Source organism: Colletotrichum navitas (genome assembly GCF_030913465.1).
Source record: "Colletotrichum navitas strain CBS 125086 chromosome Unknown LY79scaffold_3, whole genome shotgun sequence".
Lineage (NCBI taxonomy): Eukaryota > Fungi > Ascomycota > Sordariomycetes > Glomerellales > Glomerellaceae > Colletotrichum > Colletotrichum navitas.
The window spans coordinates 635,473-655,710 of NW_026850549.1; the positions used below are offsets into that span (position 1 = coordinate 635,473).

At 54.0% G+C, this 20,238-nt stretch overlaps 5 protein-coding genes across 5 annotated transcripts; 4 read left to right on the forward strand and 1 right to left on the reverse strand.

Annotated features, from left to right (window-relative positions):
- Positions 1 to 327: 327 nt before the first annotated feature.
- Positions 328 to 1,599, forward strand: LY79DRAFT_575607 (brix domain-containing protein; the record flags this gene model as incomplete). The annotated part of the gene is made up of 1 exon (XM_060559719.1): positions 328 to 1,599. The coding sequence occupies one exon, from the start codon at positions 328 to 330 to the stop codon at positions 1,597 to 1,599; it is 1,272 nt and encodes a 423-aa protein (XP_060419709.1).
- A 441-nt stretch (positions 1,600 to 2,040) lies between these two features.
- LY79DRAFT_206493 (triose-phosphate transporter) lies at positions 2,041 to 3,581 on the reverse strand. Its single transcript, XM_060551502.1, has 3 exons — positions 3,112 to 3,581; positions 2,402 to 3,031; positions 2,041 to 2,348 (listed from the first exon to the last, which is right to left on the reverse strand). Exons 1-3 carry the CDS (start codon positions 3,373 to 3,375, stop codon positions 2,154 to 2,156), a joined length of 1,089 nt encoding a protein of 362 aa, XP_060419710.1. The 5' UTR covers positions 3,376 to 3,581; the 3' UTR covers positions 2,041 to 2,153.
- Positions 3,582 to 8,809: 5,228 nt separating this feature from the next.
- On the forward strand, positions 8,810 to 10,283 carry LY79DRAFT_505253 (dTDP-glucose 4,6-dehydratase; the record flags this gene model as incomplete). The annotated part of the gene is made up of 4 exons (XM_060553599.1): positions 8,810 to 8,846; positions 8,911 to 9,046; positions 9,101 to 9,636; positions 9,685 to 10,283. 4 exons carry the CDS (start codon positions 8,810 to 8,812, stop codon positions 10,281 to 10,283), a joined length of 1,308 nt encoding a protein of 435 aa, XP_060419711.1.
- Positions 10,284 to 13,037: 2,754 nt separating this feature from the next.
- Positions 13,038 to 15,347, forward strand: LY79DRAFT_536760 (methyltransferase domain-containing protein). Its single transcript, XM_060556625.1, has 2 exons — positions 13,038 to 13,863; positions 13,930 to 15,347. The coding sequence occupies exons 1-2, from the start codon at positions 13,493 to 13,495 to the stop codon at positions 14,960 to 14,962; spliced, it is 1,404 nt and encodes a 467-aa protein (XP_060419712.1). The 5' UTR covers positions 13,038 to 13,492; the 3' UTR covers positions 14,963 to 15,347.
- A 76-nt stretch (positions 15,348 to 15,423) lies between these two features.
- Positions 15,424 to 18,965, forward strand: LY79DRAFT_536763 (Pep3/Vps18/deep orange family protein). Its single transcript, XM_060556626.1, has 3 exons — positions 15,424 to 15,890; positions 15,973 to 18,550; positions 18,602 to 18,965. The coding sequence occupies exons 1-3, from the start codon at positions 15,650 to 15,652 to the stop codon at positions 18,684 to 18,686; spliced, it is 2,904 nt and encodes a 967-aa protein (XP_060419713.1). The 5' UTR covers positions 15,424 to 15,649; the 3' UTR covers positions 18,687 to 18,965.
- Positions 18,966 to 20,238: the final 1,273 nt, after the last annotated feature.

The following is a 20,238-nucleotide window of genomic DNA, read 5'->3' on the forward strand; positions in this document are numbered from 1 at the left end:
AGGGTCGGGGGGCCCATCTCAAATGCATCTGCTGCAGGGATTGGTTGGTGCCCCGCCAAAATTTCTCCAAAGCTGATTTTCACTGAGCCTCTTCCACGACGGAACCTTTTTTTATGATATTTTAGAGGACGATACTGAGAATCTGCATTGCAAACATTGAATTGCGACAACTGCCCGACTACAACAGGCCTCCTAGGAAAGAAAAGGAGAAAAAAAGAAAGAAAAAAACTCGACGGCGAGGTATTGGCACTTTCTCCCAATCGGACGAGCGTCGAATCTGCAGCAAATTCCCAGAGGTCAATCGAGTCGAGAAAGCGAGTTTTCAACATGGGCTTCTCCAAGCCGGGCAAGTCCATGGGGGCTTCGCTCACCAACAAGACGTCCAACAAGCTTAAGCGCAAGGAGCTGTATGTGCTGCAGAAGAAGGAGAAGGACAAGGCGCAGCGCGAGATGCGCTTCCGTCGGAAAAAGGAGGAGGACAAGGACCCGGAGCTGCGTGCCGCCCGAATTGCCAAGAACAAGCCCAAGACGCTCGATAGCAAGCGCGTGTGGGACGACGTCGACGACGACTCCCTGGGGAATGTGGTGGACGTCGAGAAGCTCAAGAGAAGGAGGATAGAGGAGGAGGAGAACGCGGCGCTGGAGAAGGAGCTCGACGATGAGGACGATGAGGAGGACGGGGACGAGTCGGACAACGACAGCATGCTCGCGTCCGACGATGACGAAGAGGCGGCCGAAGCGAAGAAGGCCGAGAGGGAGAGGCGGCGCGAGGAGAAGCGCCGCGCCCGGAGGGACAGCTCAGCGGCGCCGTCCACCACGAGCACCAACCTCGACCTGACGCCCTCTTCGCTCGCTCTCAAGTTCCCCTCCCTCTTCACTGAGGACGCGCCCCCGCCGCCCAAGATCCTCATCACTACCTCGCTCAACTCGACTCTGCACTACGAGGCCAACATCTTCCGCACCATCTTCCCCAACTCCACCTACGTGCCGCGCTCCGCCCACCGCTACGGGCACAAGTACTCGCTCCGCGAGATCTCAAAGTTCGCCTCGAACCGCGACTACACCGCCGTCGTCCTCCTGAAGGAGGACCAGAAGAAGCTGACGGGCATGTCCATCGTGCACCTCCCCGCCGGTCCGACCTTCACCTTCTCCATCACCAACTTCATGGAGGGCAAGAAGCTCCCTGGCCACGGCAACCCCACGAACCACTACCCGGAACTCCTCCTCAATAACTTCAAGACACCCCTGGGCCTCCTCACTGCCGCCCTCTTCCAGCGCCTGTTTCCGCCGCAGCCCGAGCTCGAGGGCCGCCAGGTGCTGACGGTGCACAACCAGCGCGACTACCTCTTCTTCCGGCGCCATCGCTACGTCTTCCGCGAGAAGCGTGAGACGGAGAAGAACATCACCACAGCCGATGGCGCTGAGATGAAAGGCGTCGAGGGCATCCGCGTTGGCCTGCAGGAGGTTGGCCCCCGCTTCACGGCCAAGCTGAGGAGGGTCGATAAGGGCATCGGCAGGGCCGGCAGCGAGGGCGAGGACTCGCAGCCTTGGGAATGGAAAGCCAAAATGGAGAAGGACAGGAAGCGGTTCAACTTGTAAGGGGGGTGCCTTTGCGAAGACAGAGGGAGAGAGAGAGAGACTACATTAGATCGGTGGTCGGCTGCTCCATCCTCGCAATGCTCGAGTGCTGGGCTGGGTTGCGGACTGCGTTGCGTTGTTGATCAGGGACTACCTCGTGGGCGTTTTTACTTCTTGTTATGGGTGGCTTAATTAGCCGGACCAGGTGTGCCCAGTCACGTATCAGGTTCATGGATAGACGCAAAAAGTCATGGACGAAGAAGAATAAAATGCTTTTGGCTATAATGCCGAATCCGAATTGTCTTACTCCCCTCCCCAGACGCCAAACCATGATAAAATGAGGTATCATCCATGTACTGCTTGTCTCTGGTCCCAAGCAGGCTCGATCTACTCCTCTCCATTATGATCTCTCTATGCTCAAAAAAAAAAAAAAACGCTAACTAAATGTCATAAACGCTGACCGGGAACCATGCTTCCAGTTTATTTTCGACGATTTTTTTGATGCTGGAGCATGACGACCGAGTAACTAGATAACGGTCAGTCGCGGGTTGACGCACGGCCTAGTGATCTTCAACTTACCCAACAATACCACCAATGGCAACAAAGACTCCGAGGATCGACTTGTCACCAATGGCTCGCCCAGAAACCATCCAGCCAAGGGCCACAATGGTGCACGTCTTGAGGTGGCCGACCACCGTACTGGACACGGGCCCGGTCTGGGCGATGATGAAGAATTGGGATATGTTGATCAGCGAGGCGAAGACGCCAGACTACAGTCAATGTTAGCGAAAGAAATCTGCAGTGTAGGCTGGGTAACACCAACCATGCCAATCATAAGCCAACGGTTGACAGGGACATGAACCCAGTCAGGGAAAGTATCGACGAAGGGAATAACGTAGAGCAGCATGAACGAGGCAATGGGCGCCTGGTTGTATAAAAGCTGCATGCTCGACATCTGGAGCTTGCGATGATAGCTGGCAATCCAGACAGTGTATAGAGAAGACGCAAAAATGCCGGCGAAGGCGAAGAAGACTCCCAAAGTGGAGGTGGTCTTGACATTCCCATCCTTGGCGGGCAGAGTGTCGTAATATGATACCATTCCGACACCGAGGCAGGCCGGGATGAGAGACAAGACGGCGTTCCGGGGCAGAGTCGCCTTGTACAGAACAAAGTTCATTAGGGCAACGGTTGGTGTCAGAAGGATACGTGCGATCTGGTAGAAGGTGACCGACGAGAACGCCAGCGACAGGTTCGGCAGGATAACGTTGAGACACATTGCGACAGACAGGGGCAGCAAGTCCGTGATGGTGGCACGGCGCGGAGTGAAGTAGGCAAAGGTTGGCCGCGACAAGATGTGCAGCGTCAGGAACGTCACCAAGAAGTGGAAGCTCGCGAACGTGAGCTGGCAAAGTTTCCACTGGGGATCGGAGAAGATAGCCTTATTCGTGAAGACCTACGGCATAGGAACATTAGCCTATGTATTCGACAGAGAGAACAAGCGCGTGGGCCGCGTGGTCGCAAGGCAAAACTCACAATTCCAATTGTGGCCAGGGTGTTGACGGCCATCCAGATAATGGCCGAGACGAGGCTAGCCTTCGGGGGTTCTTCCTTCTCCCTCGTGTCGGTAATAGGTAGGAGCTTCTCGTCTTCTTCGGCAGCCACCTCTTCGTCGTCTCTCGACTTGAGGTTCTGCAGGCTGTCTTCCATTGGGTCCAACTTGGTCAGCTCATGCAAGGTGGCAGCGTCTGTAGAAGACGAGGCGATAGAGCCCGTCCGCTCGGGTCGGTAATCAGCCATGGCTTTGGCGTTTTGCGTGTGTGTAAAGAATATGCGGCAGTGTCGGAAACCTCTCGCGGAGCAAGTTGCAAGTCCGGGGTGGTCGCGAGAGAGAACGGGTGTGAACAAGAGAGCGGCTTGGCGCAGCGATGGGTGATCTGCAGCATGAGCAGAACGATAAATTGGCCACTAGGAGGACTTGAGGTCCTATTTCAGAGAACCATGGGAATATTGGTGGTTGGGCGTCCAAGGGAGTCTCGGGTCTTATGGAATGATAAAGGGAGAGACAGACACCTTGTCTTTTCAAATTCCGGTGGACAAAAAGGCGGAATTCAAGGGGAGAGAGAAGTGCTTATAGGGGTGAAAAGGTGCGAGACGGCGTGTCTTTCATCGAGTTTGACTATTTGAGCCGGGGAGGACGAGTGTCGGCTGCCGTAGCACGAAGTTAGGTACGAGGATTCGGTAGCTTGTCCCTTGCCGCAGCTAGTTGTACTACACTAGGCAGTGACCAACAGCCACGGGGGCTGAAAACACGCAGGGGCCAAGGAGGGGAATGAGGGAGGGAGATGGAGACGCAAGGAGGGGGGACCGTACGTACCTACCTAGGTAGGTAGGAGAATGCACCTAAGGTATGTGCGAATGTGCGGGTCTGATGCTTTGGGACTGAGGGACTTTAAAATTACACACTTACTTGGGAACCCCTCGCGAGAACGCGGAGAGTCCGATAGTTTTAGCAACAGGCGGGCGCACGTGTGCTCAGGCGCGTCCGCAACGCCCAAGAGTTGTTGTTTTTTCTCTCCCCTCGCTCGCTTTCTCTCTACTTACCTACCTACCTACCTAAGTAGGTAGACATTCGTTAAGCGGGTCGTGGTTAGTTGGAGTGAGAGACGAGGCATCCAATCCGATTCGACCCGGTCCAACCCCGTAGCAAGAGCCATCCCGTCTGCTTGTACAAGCAGCTGAGTCTGGATCCGGACCAGGCTCTGCCCTACCCGCCGTGCTTTTCCTGGGACGGACAGTACCTCTAAGTCATCAGTTGGCCAGTCAGCCGGCTGAGTTGATGGACAACAAGGAGAGTTTCGCCGTGTTCCTTCATTTAAAGTAAATAACCAACTCAATGTCGGGATGCGTCGGCCGCAAGCCTCGATTCAACTAAACTCGACCGACTAAACAGGTAAGGTAGGCTCGGAGATCCTAAGCCATTTTTCCACGGCGCACGACTGCTTTGTAGACAAGTAGATACCTAGACGGGTAGGTATCTGCCAAGTCACTAAATATCATAGCTACGCTTCAACCCCATCCCAGATCCAACCAGACCACAACTCGGCAATCTAGTGTGTAAGCCTCCCCCCCAACGATACTCGGGTAGGTACCTACCTAAGTAGGTAGCAAGCATGGCGGTCCACTTTGCCAAGCTGTCAAACCTTCAATCCCGTGTGCGGCAACCCGGCGTTGGGAATCTGTCCAGCTGTCAGTACCCGTTGGAGGAATAACATGATGGTGGGGTTGCCAAGGCTCCAAACGTTGACGAATGCAGCCTCATTGATCGTCTATATCACACCGACCAGCCATCCCTATCTCGTTCTCGCCGTCGCCCCAGCGCCAACCTCCGGCGATCCGATCCCAATCTGTACACACCATCTTTGACACAGAGATGGTTTCGACGCAGGGACAGCGCCTGGGATGCCGGCTGTTCTGACGGCTCGGTTCCTCCGGGTTGGGTTTTCCCAGCAACTTCAACTGCTGTCCAGGTCTCGTCCAACCAACATCCACCTGCGCGGGATAGAGTTTGACCGAAGTCAGTGGCCGCCGTACCGAAAGGGTTATTCCCTGAGACATTAGAATCTTCATTTGCCTTTGCGAACCCACGCCAACGCCGCCAATCAGAGAGGCATGGACTCCTGGTGCTGCCTCAGTCCATGCTAAGTAACAATATTTTCATGTCTCTCAGCCTGTGAAAGATCAAAGGTTGTCTTGGCCACCGGTTGGAGTACTATGTATGTAATGCGGTGCATTGCAACGGCATCTTCTTCGGTCTACCCATGTCTTTTGCTCCACCGTTCGGCGCAACGTCTGTCGCGGTCAGTCGCTGACGAGACTCCAGGATGTCTAGGACAAGAGGACAAGGGTATTGAAACGCACGAATCACAAGTAATGTCTCGTAGATGGCCAGCACAGCAGGCGTACAACATAGAGTAGTACAGTAGGCACCCGTCTACTACCGTATGTATTTAAAACCTTTCTTGGTTTGGTTGATCCCAGACCGTCACGGCCCCTGCGTCAATCCCGTCCGAAAACGTAAGCATGCAGGCCCTCCTGACTGGGAGATGGGGGGATTCGGCGGGCTTCTGGCTCTTTTAGCCAACGAAAACTAATCCCGGCTGTCCGTGAGTTTGACTGTCAAGGACCTTAGTTCTCCGCTACTGGCAATCAATCATGACCTGGTGCAATACACCCTGTGCCGACCATGTCAGTAGTTACGTGATATTTGGTTGCCGTTCGGTTCGCTTCAAGGACGCCATTGTGCCAGTGTTATCCATACTCTTTCGATGATAATTCACCGTTGAGCGTTTCAGCATTCCCAGACTACGAGGCTGTGCCGTGCGGTAGTCCAGTCTGTGAAGTCGAGAAGGACAACAGGAAAAGATGAGCCGGGCGAGCGGGAGGAACCGACCCAGCAGCACGCTCTGCTGTTGCCATCGTGTCGTCGTCAGTAAACAGAGCACCAGGGCCTGAAGACGCAACCGCAGCTGTGAATGTCGGACAGGTAGTGGATTGTGTCGAACGTCTATAGCGTCAATGGCTGCATCGGTGGCGCTTGTCATGGGCTGGTCGCGGCCAAGCCTTTTGTGATGTGTTGGCCTCTAGGCTAGCTTCGCTGCTGATGATACTGGTAGTGATGGAATGAGCCTCGATAAGCAAACCGCCTGCGAAGGGCAGCGAGGGCAGCGAGGGCAGGCAGACCGAGTTCGCGCGAAAGTTATTGTAAAACAAATATGCAGTATTACGGAGTACTCTATTGTGAACTGTAGCATATTACACGTTCCAGTGATGATTTGACCCCTAATCGGCTTTCCACCCCACTTTGGCGGAGACGTAGTTGGTGGTTTTTTTTTTCTTTCTTTCTGGAAGGCAGCGATGCGAGTACGCCAGGCTAACGACGGAGAGGCCGGCCGTGACTTGATCCCTCTCGGCGCAGAAGCATGAAAACCTTATGGACCGGCGATTCAGAGGTGTTGGTCGCAGACTGAGACCAGAATCTCAGAGAAGGAACTACCCGACACTTGTAGCCATGCGAAGGGTCGTACCGGTACACGGCAACAGAAACCCAATAGGAAGACTTGGTGTTATTGTCATGCCAAACAGAACTAGCAACGTCCTACCTACTAGTATCCGAAGACCAATGTTGAGGCCTCGTGGTCGACGGTGGCACCATGACACCCGTCGAAAGCGCTTCGTGGGCTCTCCCTAGCTTCCATTAGCTTGCGTAAAAAGAAAGGGTCCCATTCCACCGGAAGGTCTCGGTTAGATTGGGGTTACACCTGTCGAGCTGCACTGCATCTCAAACTACCTAGTACCTAGGTAGAGCGGCTCCAGACGGTACTATCTATAGATACGCACACATGGATTGGACTAGGTAAATGGAAGGAAACAGAGAGAACTGTCTGAGTACCGAGGGGGTACCCACAATACTCTGCAGGGGGCGATGTGCATTGTACTTACCTTGGCAGTCTACCTAGGTAGGTACGTGTATACTGGGTCCACCGCCTGCATTACCTACTATACAATCAGCTGTCAAATGGTCCAAACACCATACCATGGCTTCCCGATGGCATATGCATCACTGTGCTCAGTGTGATCTCCTTTTCTCTTGGTCAGAGTTAAGTGAGGTATTGCAATGCGGGATGGACAGAAAGTGAGCGAAAGACACAGGGAGCACTGTCATGGTCTTGGCCTGGTGGCATGCGAGGGGCCGCCCTTGACTCGTTGACTCGTCGCTGATATGGAAACTACCTAATTCAATTATCCGCACACCCGGCAGGTGGGGACTGTAATGGGAAAGATGCCACGCACTAGGTAATCCGGAAACACAGCAGCGTCATGTTTCGAGACACTACTACGGATACAGTGTGCCTGCATCCTAGCCAAGATTCTCTCGGTATCCACCCCCACCATCCACCTTCCAGAGCGTGTTTCTCGTCGTCCTTGCACTTTCCCACCAGTTGTAGTGCGGTGCAGTACATTAGCAGTCACTTCACCAATCTTGCGTCGCCCGCCCGCCCAACTCTCACACGGACTGGATCCATCACTCTTCACTTATCGCCAAAACAAATCAGCCATTCCCATGCGATCAGTTGGAGTAATCATCGTACCCGCAGTCGTGATCGCGAGGAAGTCCTCTTCGCAGTTGCCCACGCCATAAGTCACACCTGGCCTGCTACATCACACCTTCTGTCCACTCTCTGGCCCCGACTTCACTCTGACGCAGTACGAAGAGACGACAAGAAAATATACTTTATCGAGTACTCTGTACTTCTCCCAGTTACTCGGACCGGCACCTCGGTCCACCCTTGACTCCTGAGCCTGTGCCTCTGGTACCTTCCTGTACCCTACCTACCTACCTACCGGTAGTCGACTAGGCCCGTTCCCCAGGTGAGCTTACGCCAATCATTCCCGCCCTTGCTGGTCTACTCATCTTAGTCTGCCGACCGACTGACTCCGAGGTGGCTCGCTCCTCTCACAGAGTACATATCCCATCTCATCCAAGACAACCCACAACCGTTCCCATATGCACCTTGCCGAAGCTATCCGAACTCTACCTCTCACTGTCACAGATTCTAGGTACCCTGGCTCGCCGTCCAAACTTTGGTACTACACTGCTCATTTCGTGCTGCCGCGTCTCTTTGGAGGACAGACCACGAACCTAGGACACCCCGCCCGAACCTCTGGGACACTCCTTCGTATCTCTCGCCGCCCTTGCTATCGCTGGTCCCTGCTCTATTCGACCTTGCGTTCTTTGCCAAGGCCAACTTGTGTCTGAACGCATCCTCTCCGCTGCCTGCTGCCGCGCTCCACGTTGACATCCCTTGCCCCCAGCGCGAAGCGACTTTGGGGTGGTGCGAGTGAGACACGTCGGGCGCAGATCGCCAATGGCACCGGCTTGGACTTGATAGGGATATCCCATTTCTAAGGTAAGATTAACTGCGCGATATATACCTGTTCTCTGTGTGACCGGCCACCCAGCTAAGACTCACTTTTAGGGCAGTCTTTCTCTCCCTCGAAAGGGCAGCTCGCCTTCCCTACTTGTACTTCAACCTCCCCGGGCCTGACTCGTTATCGGTCGAGAGCTCTAGCCTCCGACACCACACCGCACTGCACTGCACTTTCTGTTGGTTCCCTCTACACTCTTCTCTCGATTGAAATTTTGAAAAGAGAAATCTTGCCAACCACTAAAATGACCCTACTCAACGGCCAAAATCGAGCGCAGAGCAGTAAGCCTACCATGGCCGTCATCACTGCATGTTGTCACATTCCGAGATTGCTAACTCTCACAAGCCTACAGCAATGGACACGGCAAGTTCTTCCAAGACTTTGGTGTGTGGAAAGAGGCGCCGCTGCTCAAGGGCAGCACCAAGTTTGAGCCACTGCCCGATGTCAAGAATATCATGATTACTGGTGGCGCCGGCTTCATGTAAGTCAAGGCCTCGGCAGGGAAATCGCCTAAGATGCTAACACATTCCCCGAGTGCATGCTGGCTGGTCCGCCACCTTACCCTCACCTACCCCAACAATTACAACATAATCTCTTTCGATAAGCTCGACTACTGTTCCTCGCTGAACAACACCCGCGTCCTCAACGAAAAGTCAAACTTCACCTTTGTACACGGCGATATCACCAACCCCACAGAAGTTGTCAACTGCCTGAGGCGGTACAACATTGATACCATCTTCCACTTTGCCGCTCAGTCGCATGTCGACCTGAGCTTTGGTAATTCGTACGGGTTCACCCACACCAACGTCTACGGCACTCACGTTCTGCTCGAGAGCGCCAAGAGTGTTGACATCAAGCGTTTCATCCACATCTCCACCGACGAGGTCTATGGAGAGGTCAATGATGATGACGACGACCTCCTCGAGACCAGCATTCTTGCGCCTACCAACCCTTATGCTGCTAGCAAGGCAGCCGCCGAGATGCTTGTTCAGTCTTACCAGAAGAGTTTTAAGCTCCCCGTCATCATCGTGCGCAGTAACAACGTCTACGGCCCGCACCAGTTTCCCGAGAGTAGGTCACATACATCCAACCCGTCGACTCCTGGCTAACAAGAATAAGAAATCATCCCCAAGTTCACTTGCTTGCTGAACAGAGGCCAGCCCGTTGTTCTCCACGGTGACGGGAGCCCTACCCGGCGTTACCTGTTTGCTGGCGATGCGGCTGACGCCTTCGACACCATCTTACACAAGGGCCAGATGGGTCAAATCTACAATGTTGGGTCCTACGACGAAATCTCCAACATCGACCTCTGCAGCCATCTTCTCAAAGAGATGAACATCCCGTGTTCCACGACGGACGAGTTCAAGAAGTGGGTCAAGTACACCCATGACAGACCTTTCAACGACCATCGGTATGCCGTCGACGGCACCAAGCTCCGTCAGCTCGGGTGGGACCAGAAGACCAGCTTTGCTGACGGTCTCCGCATCACGGTCAACTGGTACCGCCAATTTGGCGAGGAATGGTGGGGCGACATCTCCTCTGTCCTCACGCCTTTCCCTGTTGTTCAGGGTTTGGACGTGTCTGCGGACTCAGAGCCTGTCGCTGATTCACCTCTCACACCCGAGTCGAAGAAGAGGAAGGTCATCGATGACGACGGGAGCAACGGCATTAGAAAGGGCATCGCCAATGGCTCCAACGGCCACGCAGTCAGGGCATAGCAGGTAATCCATTCGTTGGCCCAAGATAAAGGCCCGCATGGGTGCTAGAGGGAACACGACAGAAACCTCATCCTTTTTTGACATTATTTTTCCGTGACGATATACATATTCATTAAGATTGCGACGCCTAGGGTTTGGGCCGTTACATTTTCAGTTTGCGGTACATGTCTGGCGCTGGGTTAAGGCGCATGGCACAATGGGGGTGTCAGTTATAGAGGAACATGTACTTGGTCGGCAATTGATATGGAAGATATCGAACAAGATATATTTACTGGATGTGCAAAAAAAAAAAAAAAAAAAAAAGGTCAAGGATAAGTGATTCGTACATCATTATTGTATGCCGGGCGAAAGCAAAGGAGGTGTCACCTGTCATGAACAAGCCATGACTTGATGAAAACTCGGGCCGTGAAAAAGCACATCTAGCTGTCAGCATGCGAACCATACGTCGGCTGGAACGGGGGGTTTGCGACAGAGTGCAAGAGAGGGGATGACGATCGGCCGCTCGGATCGCCGATGACGAGGTATTATATTTGGTTTTCTTTTCTTTTTCTTCCCCTTGCACTTTTTGCTCTTGTGGTAGGTCGATCTCGATCTGCTGTGCTATCTACCTACTGTACGAGACAATCGAGGAAGCAAGGTCTTGGTTGTAACTTGTAGCCTTTCAAATAGGGAAACGACCGCTTTCTCGCCAGTTACCCAACTAGGTAAATTTTGGACGGCTCTGTAACATGACCGGTTAAGTGCGCACAGAAGGCTGTACCGCCTTCTAGACTTCATCTTCTCCGCTGTCACATGTGGCACAGACGACGCGGGCAATGATCTTGCCGCACGTTGGTTGCTTGCTTAATCTGATTTCTTGATGGCGTGGTGCTGGCTGATAGCTGGAGCTCTCACCCCGCCCCGCCTGCTTCAAGAGCCGCTAACGTGTATTTCGTACGGATTCGCATAGGTATTCGCAGGACAAGGTACGATATACTTGCCGATATACTTGCTTTTTCTATGCGTATTCTCCTTGCGCCACAAGACCACACGTGCATCATGCGAACGGGGGGATAAGCTTCCCACCCTTCTTTTCTCCGGCTTTGTTTCGGGTACCACGCGGTCGGGTTTGCAGCTTGCTGTAGGTCTCAATACGCGACCGCTTTCTGCTGGTACCGTACTTTTCGCTTCTGTGCACGGGGCACAATGGCAGCCTCGGACTACCAGATATTCGTCTGCCGCTGACGTCGCCTTGCTGATAAGGATAGGGAAGTTGATGACCAGCCGGGGCATTGTTGGAACCCGAGGAACCGGGTAGAGGAAGGGGCCTTTCCAGTAAAATGGATATCTGCAGTGGGTAAGATGGAATCAAACCTACAGATACATACACGTACCAGTGTATGTACGGATACATAGCATGCAGAACTAAGGAAGATTCAAAGATCCCTCACGGGTTAGGACAACCAATGCAACGTCGGAGTCTACTAGTAGACAGAGGCTCCTCCCCCCGCAGCGGGGAACCGGAGCACCCACATTCAGACCCATCGATCCCCGTGACGCAAGCCAACCAGAGTGACCAGAGTGACAGAGCTAGGACGTGATGGTGGAGCGCTCGAAGCCGGGGAGGGCTATGAAGGTTCCAACGGCGAGGGTGTCCCTCGTTCCCGGGCCTGGACGCCATGACGCTTGTGCGCGGCGTGCCCGTCCCATTGGAAGCGACCGTTGTCGCTACATGCTGCGTAGTAGGCAGTTTCGATAAAAACTTGGGGGGGAGATTATGCTGCGCCGCAGCCCGAATGGATTTGACGGGCAAGAATCCAGACCGGAATCGGGCATGCATAGGCAGGGGAACTGCACTGGCTGCAGTAGCTCTCGCTCCGGCGGTACCTCCCGGGACGTTGCTACGAATCAGCACCCCTTCTCCCGGCCTTGCTAGCTGCGAGGGGCATGCAGGTGGGTGGCCCAGACGAGGAAAAAGAAAGAGGGGTTGCTGCATTCCTATTGCAGCTCCTGGGTTTCCGCTGACTGAGCCGACCGTTAAAGATATTGCGCGACATGCCCCAGAGAGTACCGAATCTTGCCTATTAGTATTCTGTTGCCACGTAGGTATGAGAGAAGATACCGAAAGGAGTATACGCTACTCAAAGCCCTCGTTATGATCTCGGCGCCAACCGTGTTTCTTCTCTCAAGTGGTCGCAGCCGGACTTTGGCCATACACTGCCGATCTCCTTGTTGTTTACCGCAGCCGCTTTTCTATCCTGTGCAAAGACACCCAAGTAAATGGGGGGGATCAGGAGCAAAAAGGCGAGGGAGTCCAAGACCAAGTGAATATACGATGTACATATCCGTAGGTAGAGACGAGAAGGACCCTTGCTTGTTTGTTCTCCACCTCAGAAAGGCCCAGTCCACGTTCCACACTTTGCGCCCCCCTCCCTCTATCTCCTAAGTGGGTAGGCAAGTACCTGTAGTTCAGTCCATCTGTCCCTCGCACTTCTATTCCATCGCTGGTGTCCCTGCGGTTCCCACATCCCATCCCAGCACCTGTCAGGATGATTCTCGCACTCTCACTACAGGATGGAGAGATGCACTAGCCAAAAGTCAACCACACTAGGACTCCCCCGGTGCAACCATTCCTGTTCGGTATTAAGCCTACTATGGTACCCAACTAACAAAGTGACCTCTCGCCGCCTGATTATCCTCAAAACGTCTGTTCCTAATTCTCTCGTCTCTCTGTCGCCCAGGGACCTAACCTTTTTTCTTCTTTGCTTTCTTTTTTTTTTTTTTTAACTTCTCTTGTCTTTCCATCCAACAATCTCCGCTCTACCGCAGTCGTTCTTCCTCTTCGGCCTTCTCTATTGTTTATTTCTGCGCCGCGCGGATTTACCTATCGATTCGAAAAATACCTTGATTCCCCGAAGTCTTCACGACTGAACCATCGATCGACCGACCGACGACCCGAATTTGGCACATAGTCACAATCGCCTACGCTCTTTTCCTGTCCTGGGTTCGCTAAATCCACACACCACTTTATCGCAAATACCACCTCGACAACCCTTTCATTATTTTTCCATTTCTTGCCCACCTGCCAACAAGATTCTTACGCGGTGTTTCGTTCCCGCCCTCTCGCCGAGGACGTGATATGACGTTCCGGGACCGCCAACAGGAGACAAGAAGACTGCGATAGGACCTTGACTGCTGGTCGCACAGACAACGGGTCACGGCCGCCGTCCATGGCCAAGAAGCGGCGCACTAAGAAGAGGAAGGGAACCAGTACAAGACAAGACCCCGCCCAGGGCGCCACATCCAGCATGTCCACCACCGACGAGCTTGCGTCGCACTCTAGCGGCAGCCAGTCGAGCGGTCTGCACGAGAGCGAGACCGCCACCGAGATGACGAGCGTCATGAGCTCCAACGAGGGATCCCAGGGTGTTCTCGAGGCCGACGAAGAATGGAACTCGCAAGAAGAGGAGGAGGGTATGGAGGTCGACGACGACGACAACGATGACAACTTCTCCGTCTTCGCGCCCGGTCATTATCCCCGGCCCAGCGAGTCTCATCGCACCGAGATGCCCTACATGACGTCGCTCGATCATCAGGACATGTGAGTTTTCGCAATGCACTGCTATGTATGCCCTTGACACGGGTTGACTGGTAGAAATGTATGCAGGTCTTCAACCCGGTCATTCATGGAGCGAGAGTTGGACTACCAATGGGAGAACGGTCGGAGGTATTGCGGCCCGCATTATCACCTCCCCAACGATGAGTGGGAAATGTGCCGCATGAGCTTGATTCACCGGGTCTACCTACACGTTTTTGACGGCAAGCTCAGCACGGTACCACTGGAGAACCCGCAGAGAATACTGGATGTCGGCACGGGTATCGGCGAATGGGCCATTGGCATGGCCGATGAGTTCCCCAACTGCGAGGTCATTGGTACAGACATATCTGCCCTTGCGCCAACGTCAATACCGATGAACTGTTTCTTCGAGGTCGACGACGCCGAGTTGGAGTGGGAGCGCGAACTCGACTCGTTTGACCTTGTGCACTTCCGCCACGTGATGGCGGCATTTACGGACTGGAGTTTTGTCTACAAGGAAGCTTTCAAGGTCCTTCGGCCTGGCGGCTGGATTGAGATGCTGGAATGGGATGATCAACAAGGGTTCAAAAAGTTCCTCTCAGAATTCCCCCCTACTTCCGAGATTCACGCACTGTCGAGGGACCTGACCCTCGCGGGCATCAAGTCCGGGCGCGCAAGAGGCGTCTCCCACATGAACCCGAAACTGTTAACGGATGCCGGCTTTACGGACATTAAGCTTACGGAACACACGATTCCCATCAATATCGAGGCCAGCGAAGGCAAGCTGTGGCTGATTGCCTGCATCGATGGACTGGAGGCCGAATGCCTACGCCCACTTACGAAGCACATGGGATGGGATCCAGAGCACGTCAAGACGGCATGCCACAATGTCGCCAAAGAGATGGCCCGTCTAGCAAGAGACCCTGTCAAATCGCACGGACTGATTGTCAAGGCCCGCGTCCTGGTCGGTAGGAAGCCACTGAATGCGGCAACGCCGCCAAGCGTCTATCCGAGACCTACCGAGGACGCGGACGAGACGGACGATACGGCGAGGGAGGGTAGCCACAGCAGGCATCAAGCCGATGAGGACGCTCAAGACTCCGCTGTCGAGACGACAGTTTGAGCGTGAAATAACCTCGAGAAGGAGGAATTAGTAATTTTCTAGCCGGGTGATGAACAGCCCGGGCCAGAGCACGATTTATCTTCATATTAACTGCATGTATCGCACTTACCTACGCCGGCGGAAGATTGCTGGTCTTATTTCCAGCGACCTCAATTTGCACATCTTCTACATATTTTTTATTCCTTCTACAACATCATATGGAGCTGTAAAAAACTCACCATTAAGATGGTTAACTCTGATACTGTGCGCCGAGAAAAGGTAGACAAATCCCTGTGGGGACGGATGGCACATTCGTGCTACACCATGGCACAATGCAAATACCTTAGCCAGGGGATATTCAAGAATTCTACCTGAAAAGACTGCCTGTCTCTTGCTGTGATCCAGGTGTGCTCCTTGCCAGACTATGTAGATGTGTAAAACCTCGACATGCGGTCAAGAGTAAACTTGGACAAAAATCAAAGCTCGGCGACGGCTTCCGGTACGTACCGGGCTGTAGCTCCATCTGCCAGGTTGGTTCTAGTGGGGGGCCCGGCCGAGCTCCCTGCCCATGTCATCCATCTTCTATCCAACAGCGACCGATCAACACCCAGCATTACCAGCCTCCGACGAGCTGCATTCCATGCGCAACCGCAGCGGGCGACCTCAGCGACACTCGTAAAGACCCAGAATTCGAGCGACAATGACCGCATGACCTCGCCCCAAATAAACATCATGGCCCTGAACCCATCCGACGGCTTTGCCGCCGGCAACGGGGTGCTCGACCTCGACGACACCGCGTTGCCCATGTTCGTCGTCGAGCGAGTCCAGCTGCAGTTCTCCATCGCCGCCGACTTCGTCGCCGCCCAGGTAGCGAACAACGTTCTCGTTCTGGCGCTTTCCAACGGCCGCATCCTGCGCATTGACCTGAACAGACCCGAAGACATTGATGGTGCGTGGTGGCTGGCCGCCATCTGCGGCTGCGTCTGTAACATTCTCGCGAGAAACCATCACTAACCTCGGTGCAAATCCAGACATTGACCTCCCGAAGAAGCCCGGCGAAATCGGCGTTATCCGCCGCATGTTTCTCGATCCGACTGCCTCCCACCTTCTTATTTGCACGGCTCTCGGCGAGAACTACTACCTCCACTCCCAGCACAAACATCCCCGAGCCCTGACCCGGTTACGAGGCGTCTCGATTGAGAGCGTCGCCTGGAACCCTTCGCTGCCGACGGCATCGACTCGAGAGATACTTCTTGGTGCCGCCGACGGCAACATCTACGAGGCCTTCATTGAGACGACCTCGGAGTTTTACAAAAAGGATATCAAGCTCAAGAACCTACACAAGCTGCCCGATGGACCGATCACAGGGCTCTGGGCGGACACGCTGCCCGGGCGCCCGGATATGCGACGGGTGGTGATTGCAACACACAGTCGGCTATTTCACTTGGCTGGCAAGGTTGGCAACGGGCACGACAGTGGTGGCTCCATTTTCACGAAGCTGTTCGAGTCGGAACAGCCGACGATACACGAACTGTCGCGCTCGTCTGGCGCTGCGACATCAGCGCTGGTGGTCTCGCCGGACCCGCCCGACCAGAACCCCTACGAGGACGAGTCGCATGAGAGAGCCTACGCGTGGCTGTCTTCTCAAGGCGTATTCCATGGACAGCTCGCTTCTAGCGCGGAGGGCAACAAGATTTTTAACGAATCGAACATGCTCCCTCGTTCACAGCTTGGCCCGTCCAACACGTCGAACAAACGGAACCCCACGTTGGATTACATTGACGCCATTGCGCTGACGCAATGGCATATTGTCAGCCTTATTGGCGGCCGCGTGGTTGCCACCAACCGCCTGACCGGGGAGGTGGTGTATGACCAAATCGTCCTGGAGCCGGGGCAGAAGGCAGTGAGCCTGTCTGTGGACCTGCAAAAGAACACATTCTGGATGTTCACCGCCCAGGAAATCTTCGAGGTTGTTGTAAGGGACGAGGATCGTAACATCTGGCAGATTATGCTCAAGCTGCAACAGTTCGACTCGGCGTTGCAGCACGCAAAGACGCCGGCACAAAGGGAAGCAGTCGCCACCGCATACGGCGACAACCTTGTCGCGAAGCGGCACTTCATGGAGGCCGCCTCGGTGTACGGACGCAGCAACAAACCATTCGAAGAGGTGGCTCTTACGTTCATCGACAATGCCGAACCCGATGCTCTGAGGAAATATCTTCTGGCCAAGTTGGGTACGTTGAAGAAGGTCTCAGTCATGCAGAGGATCATGATAGCAAGTTGGCTAGTGGAGATCTTTATGGCGAGACTCAACACCCTAGACGACACCATCATCACACAGGCTGAATTGGCCGACGGCCTCAATCCCGCACAGTCGAGGGAGCAGCTCCGTGTCGTTCAGGACGAGTTCCAAGATTTTGTCAATAAGTACAAGTACGACCTTGACCGACGCACAGTATACGACGTTATTAGCAGTCACGGTCGGGAACAAGAATTGTTGTATTTCGCCAACGCCGTCAACGACTACAACTACGTTCTTTCATACTGGGTTCAGCGCGAGAGATGGCCTGAGGCGTTGACGGTTTTGAAGAAGCAGACCGACCCAGAGGTCTTCTACCGGTATAGCACTGTGCTTATGACGCACGTTGCCTCGGATCTGGTTGAGATCTTGATGCGTCATTCCGATCTGAAGCCCCGCAAGCTGATACCTGCACTGCTGGAGTACAACCGCAATTTCGATGGGAGCCCAGCACAGAACCAAGCCGTTAGATATCTGCAGTACGTCATCAACCAACTCAATGCAAAGGACTCGGCGGTGCACAACACGCTAGTCTCTATCTACGCCCAGAGTTCCAAAGACGAGGCCGGATTGCTGTCATACCTGGAGTCGCAGGGAGACGAGCCAAATTTTGACCCTGATTTTGCTCTTCGGTTATGCATTCAGCATCACCGGACGTTGTCATGTGTACATATCTACACCAGCATGGGCCAGTACCTCCAGGCCGTCGATCTAGCGCTTTCTCACAACGAGGTGGATTTGGCGTCCGTGATCGCAGACCGGCCAATGTCGAACCCGCCCTTGCGGAAGAAACTCTGGCTCGCAGTCGCCCGCAAGGTGATATCTCAGTCAAACGGCATAAAGACGGCCATCGACTTCCTCAAACGGTGCGATCTTCTCAAAATCGAGGACCTCATTCCTTTCTTTCCCGACTTTGTAGTCATTGACGACTTCAAGGAGGAAATCTGCACCGCTCTGGAGGACTACAGTCGCAACATCGACGGGCTGAAGAAAGAGATGGACGAGTCCTCCCAGACGGCGACGAACATCAAGGTCGACATTGCCGCGCTGGATCACCGCTATGCCATTGTTGAGCCTGGCGAGAAATGCTACGTGTGCGGCCTACCGCTCCTCAGCAGGCAGTTTTTTGTCTTCCCCTGCCAGCACTCTTTCCATTCAGACTGCTTGGGGAAGAGAGTTCTGGAGCAGGCCGGCGTAGGCACAAGCAAGAGAATTCGGGAACTTCAGGTACAAATCAGTAAGGGCTTGGTCAGCGGAGCGAAGAGGGAGGCCATGATTGCAGAGTTGGACTCGCTGGTGGCGTCGGCGTGGTAAGGGGCCCCTTTGCTTCTATGCAGGATTTTGTGCTAACAGTTTTGCAGTATTCTTTGCAGCGAGTTCGCCATCAAGAGGATCAATGAGCCTTTTGTCACGCCTCAGGATAAGCTAAACGAGTGGAGGATTTAAGGAATACGGGGGAGAGGTTGACTAGACGCATTCACTATCTACATGTACACGTTACGGTACACTTGCATGAGCAGGCGTGTTTAATGGCTGCAATACCCGGCGTTTCAATTCGCATGGTTTCGCAACTGTCTTTTATCTCGAGTCGAACGTGCCACGATTATGTATCTTGTTTGCTAGGCTCCAGTTGATTTAAAGGTGAACTTTTCAGTCAATAAGACGTAAGGAACGGCGGCCCGGCGTCTCGTAGGAATCCTCTCAACCAGGTAGACTCGGACGCCGGGCCTTCCTTTAGAGACTCCGTTGCACCTCCATCGCCGTGATCGTCGTCCTCCTCTGTGGCATGCCTGTCCTTGGCCGGGTGGTGATAGACAGGGTCGGCGAAGCGTCATGGGAATCCAGGCCCGTTCCCTCTTGTTTTTCTTTTTTTTTAGGTAATGAAACCCGAGGTGGCGGAGACGCCGAAGAGGGCCACCACTTGGGACGCTGGCCTACTACTCACCCTGAGTCCCTGACACCCATCTCCCGCAGCCCGCAGGTAGATCCTCGGCCAGGGAACGCGTAGATGCACAGGTTTTTTGCGAGAGGGCCGACGCCTCTCCTTCGGGGGATAGGGGCTTCTCGATTCCCAGCTTCCTTCCTTTCTCCTTTCCTAGTCTTGAATCCGCACGCGCGCACCCCGGCTCTCCCCCAGCGCAGGCTCCTTGCCTGGTAACCCTACGATACTACGCTGCTCTAGGTTCCCATGTACACATTCGACGCCGTTGGCGTGAGTCCACATCAGGAAAATCGATGCGACCCAGTCCCTTTCGTTGAGCACGCTCCTCAGCCACTCTGCGTTGACCTCGCTACCGCTCTCCCCGCAGAGCTGATACCGGGGCTAATACCTATATGATGTAGATAGGGTGTATACTCTCGGAGGCCGGTAGCATTGGTCCCGCGGCAACAGAGAAGGGATAGGAATTTGGATTATTCTGTCTTTAGATATCGGAGGTTCTAACCCCCCGGGCTGGGTTACGTTTGAGATGTTGCGATGACAACCTGTGCCAAGCGGAAAGTATGCATGCACGAGTCGCCGGATGGGCCAATAGTACTCCGTATCTGGCACCGATAACTCTATAAGACCGACTGCCTATGGCTGGTGCAGGAATGACCAGAATAGACGACAAGGTTCGCTAACGGGATTGCCCTTGCGTCCTCCTGCGCAACCCCCTGACAAGCCATCGAAACGGCGGAGAAATAAGTCGCGTTGCCCTGCCCTTCAAGATCTCTTGACCTTTATTTAGTCTCGGCGTATATAGATCGTATCACAAAACAAGCAACGGGTATCATCAAAGATAGTTCTCTATCGTATGTAAAAGTTTTTTTTTGTATTGTCTCTGGGGAACTAGTCGTCCTCTTTCTAGGCAGTGGTCTCTGGCTGCGCTAAGCGGGCACGGCGCGCTCTCCAACTTCAGCTTGGTAGCGGCGTTCTCAGGAAACAATACACCTCGGTAGGTATCCGCAATCACCCCTGCCGCAATCCTGCTCATGCCCCTTTTCGGATCCGACAGCA

Coding starts and splice junctions, on each gene's coding strand:
- LY79DRAFT_206493 (XM_060551502.1), bottom strand. CDS start 3,375: ATGGCTGATTACCGACCCGAGCGGACGGGCTCTATCGCCTCGTCTTCT. Junction 3,032..3,111: donor CCCTGGCCACAATTGGAATT/GTGAGTTTTGCC, acceptor CCTATGCCGTAG/GTCTTCACGAATAAGGCTAT. Junction 2,349..2,401: donor GTTGGCTTATGATTGGCATG/GTTGGTGTTACC, acceptor CATTGACTGTAG/TCTGGCGTCTTCGCCTCGCT.
- LY79DRAFT_536760 (XM_060556625.1), top strand. CDS start 13,493: ATGGCCAAGAAGCGGCGCACTAAGAAGAGGAAGGGAACCAGTACAAGA. Junction 13,864..13,929: donor TCGCTCGATCATCAGGACAT/GTGAGTTTTCGC, acceptor AAATGTATGCAG/GTCTTCAACCCGGTCATTCA.
- LY79DRAFT_536763 (XM_060556626.1), top strand. CDS start 15,650: ATGACCTCGCCCCAAATAAACATCATGGCCCTGAACCCATCCGACGGC. Junction 15,891..15,972: donor CAGACCCGAAGACATTGATG/GTGCGTGGTGGC, acceptor GTGCAAATCCAG/ACATTGACCTCCCGAAGAAG. Junction 18,551..18,601: donor TCGCTGGTGGCGTCGGCGTG/GTAAGGGGCCCC, acceptor ACAGTTTTGCAG/TATTCTTTGCAGCGAGTTCG.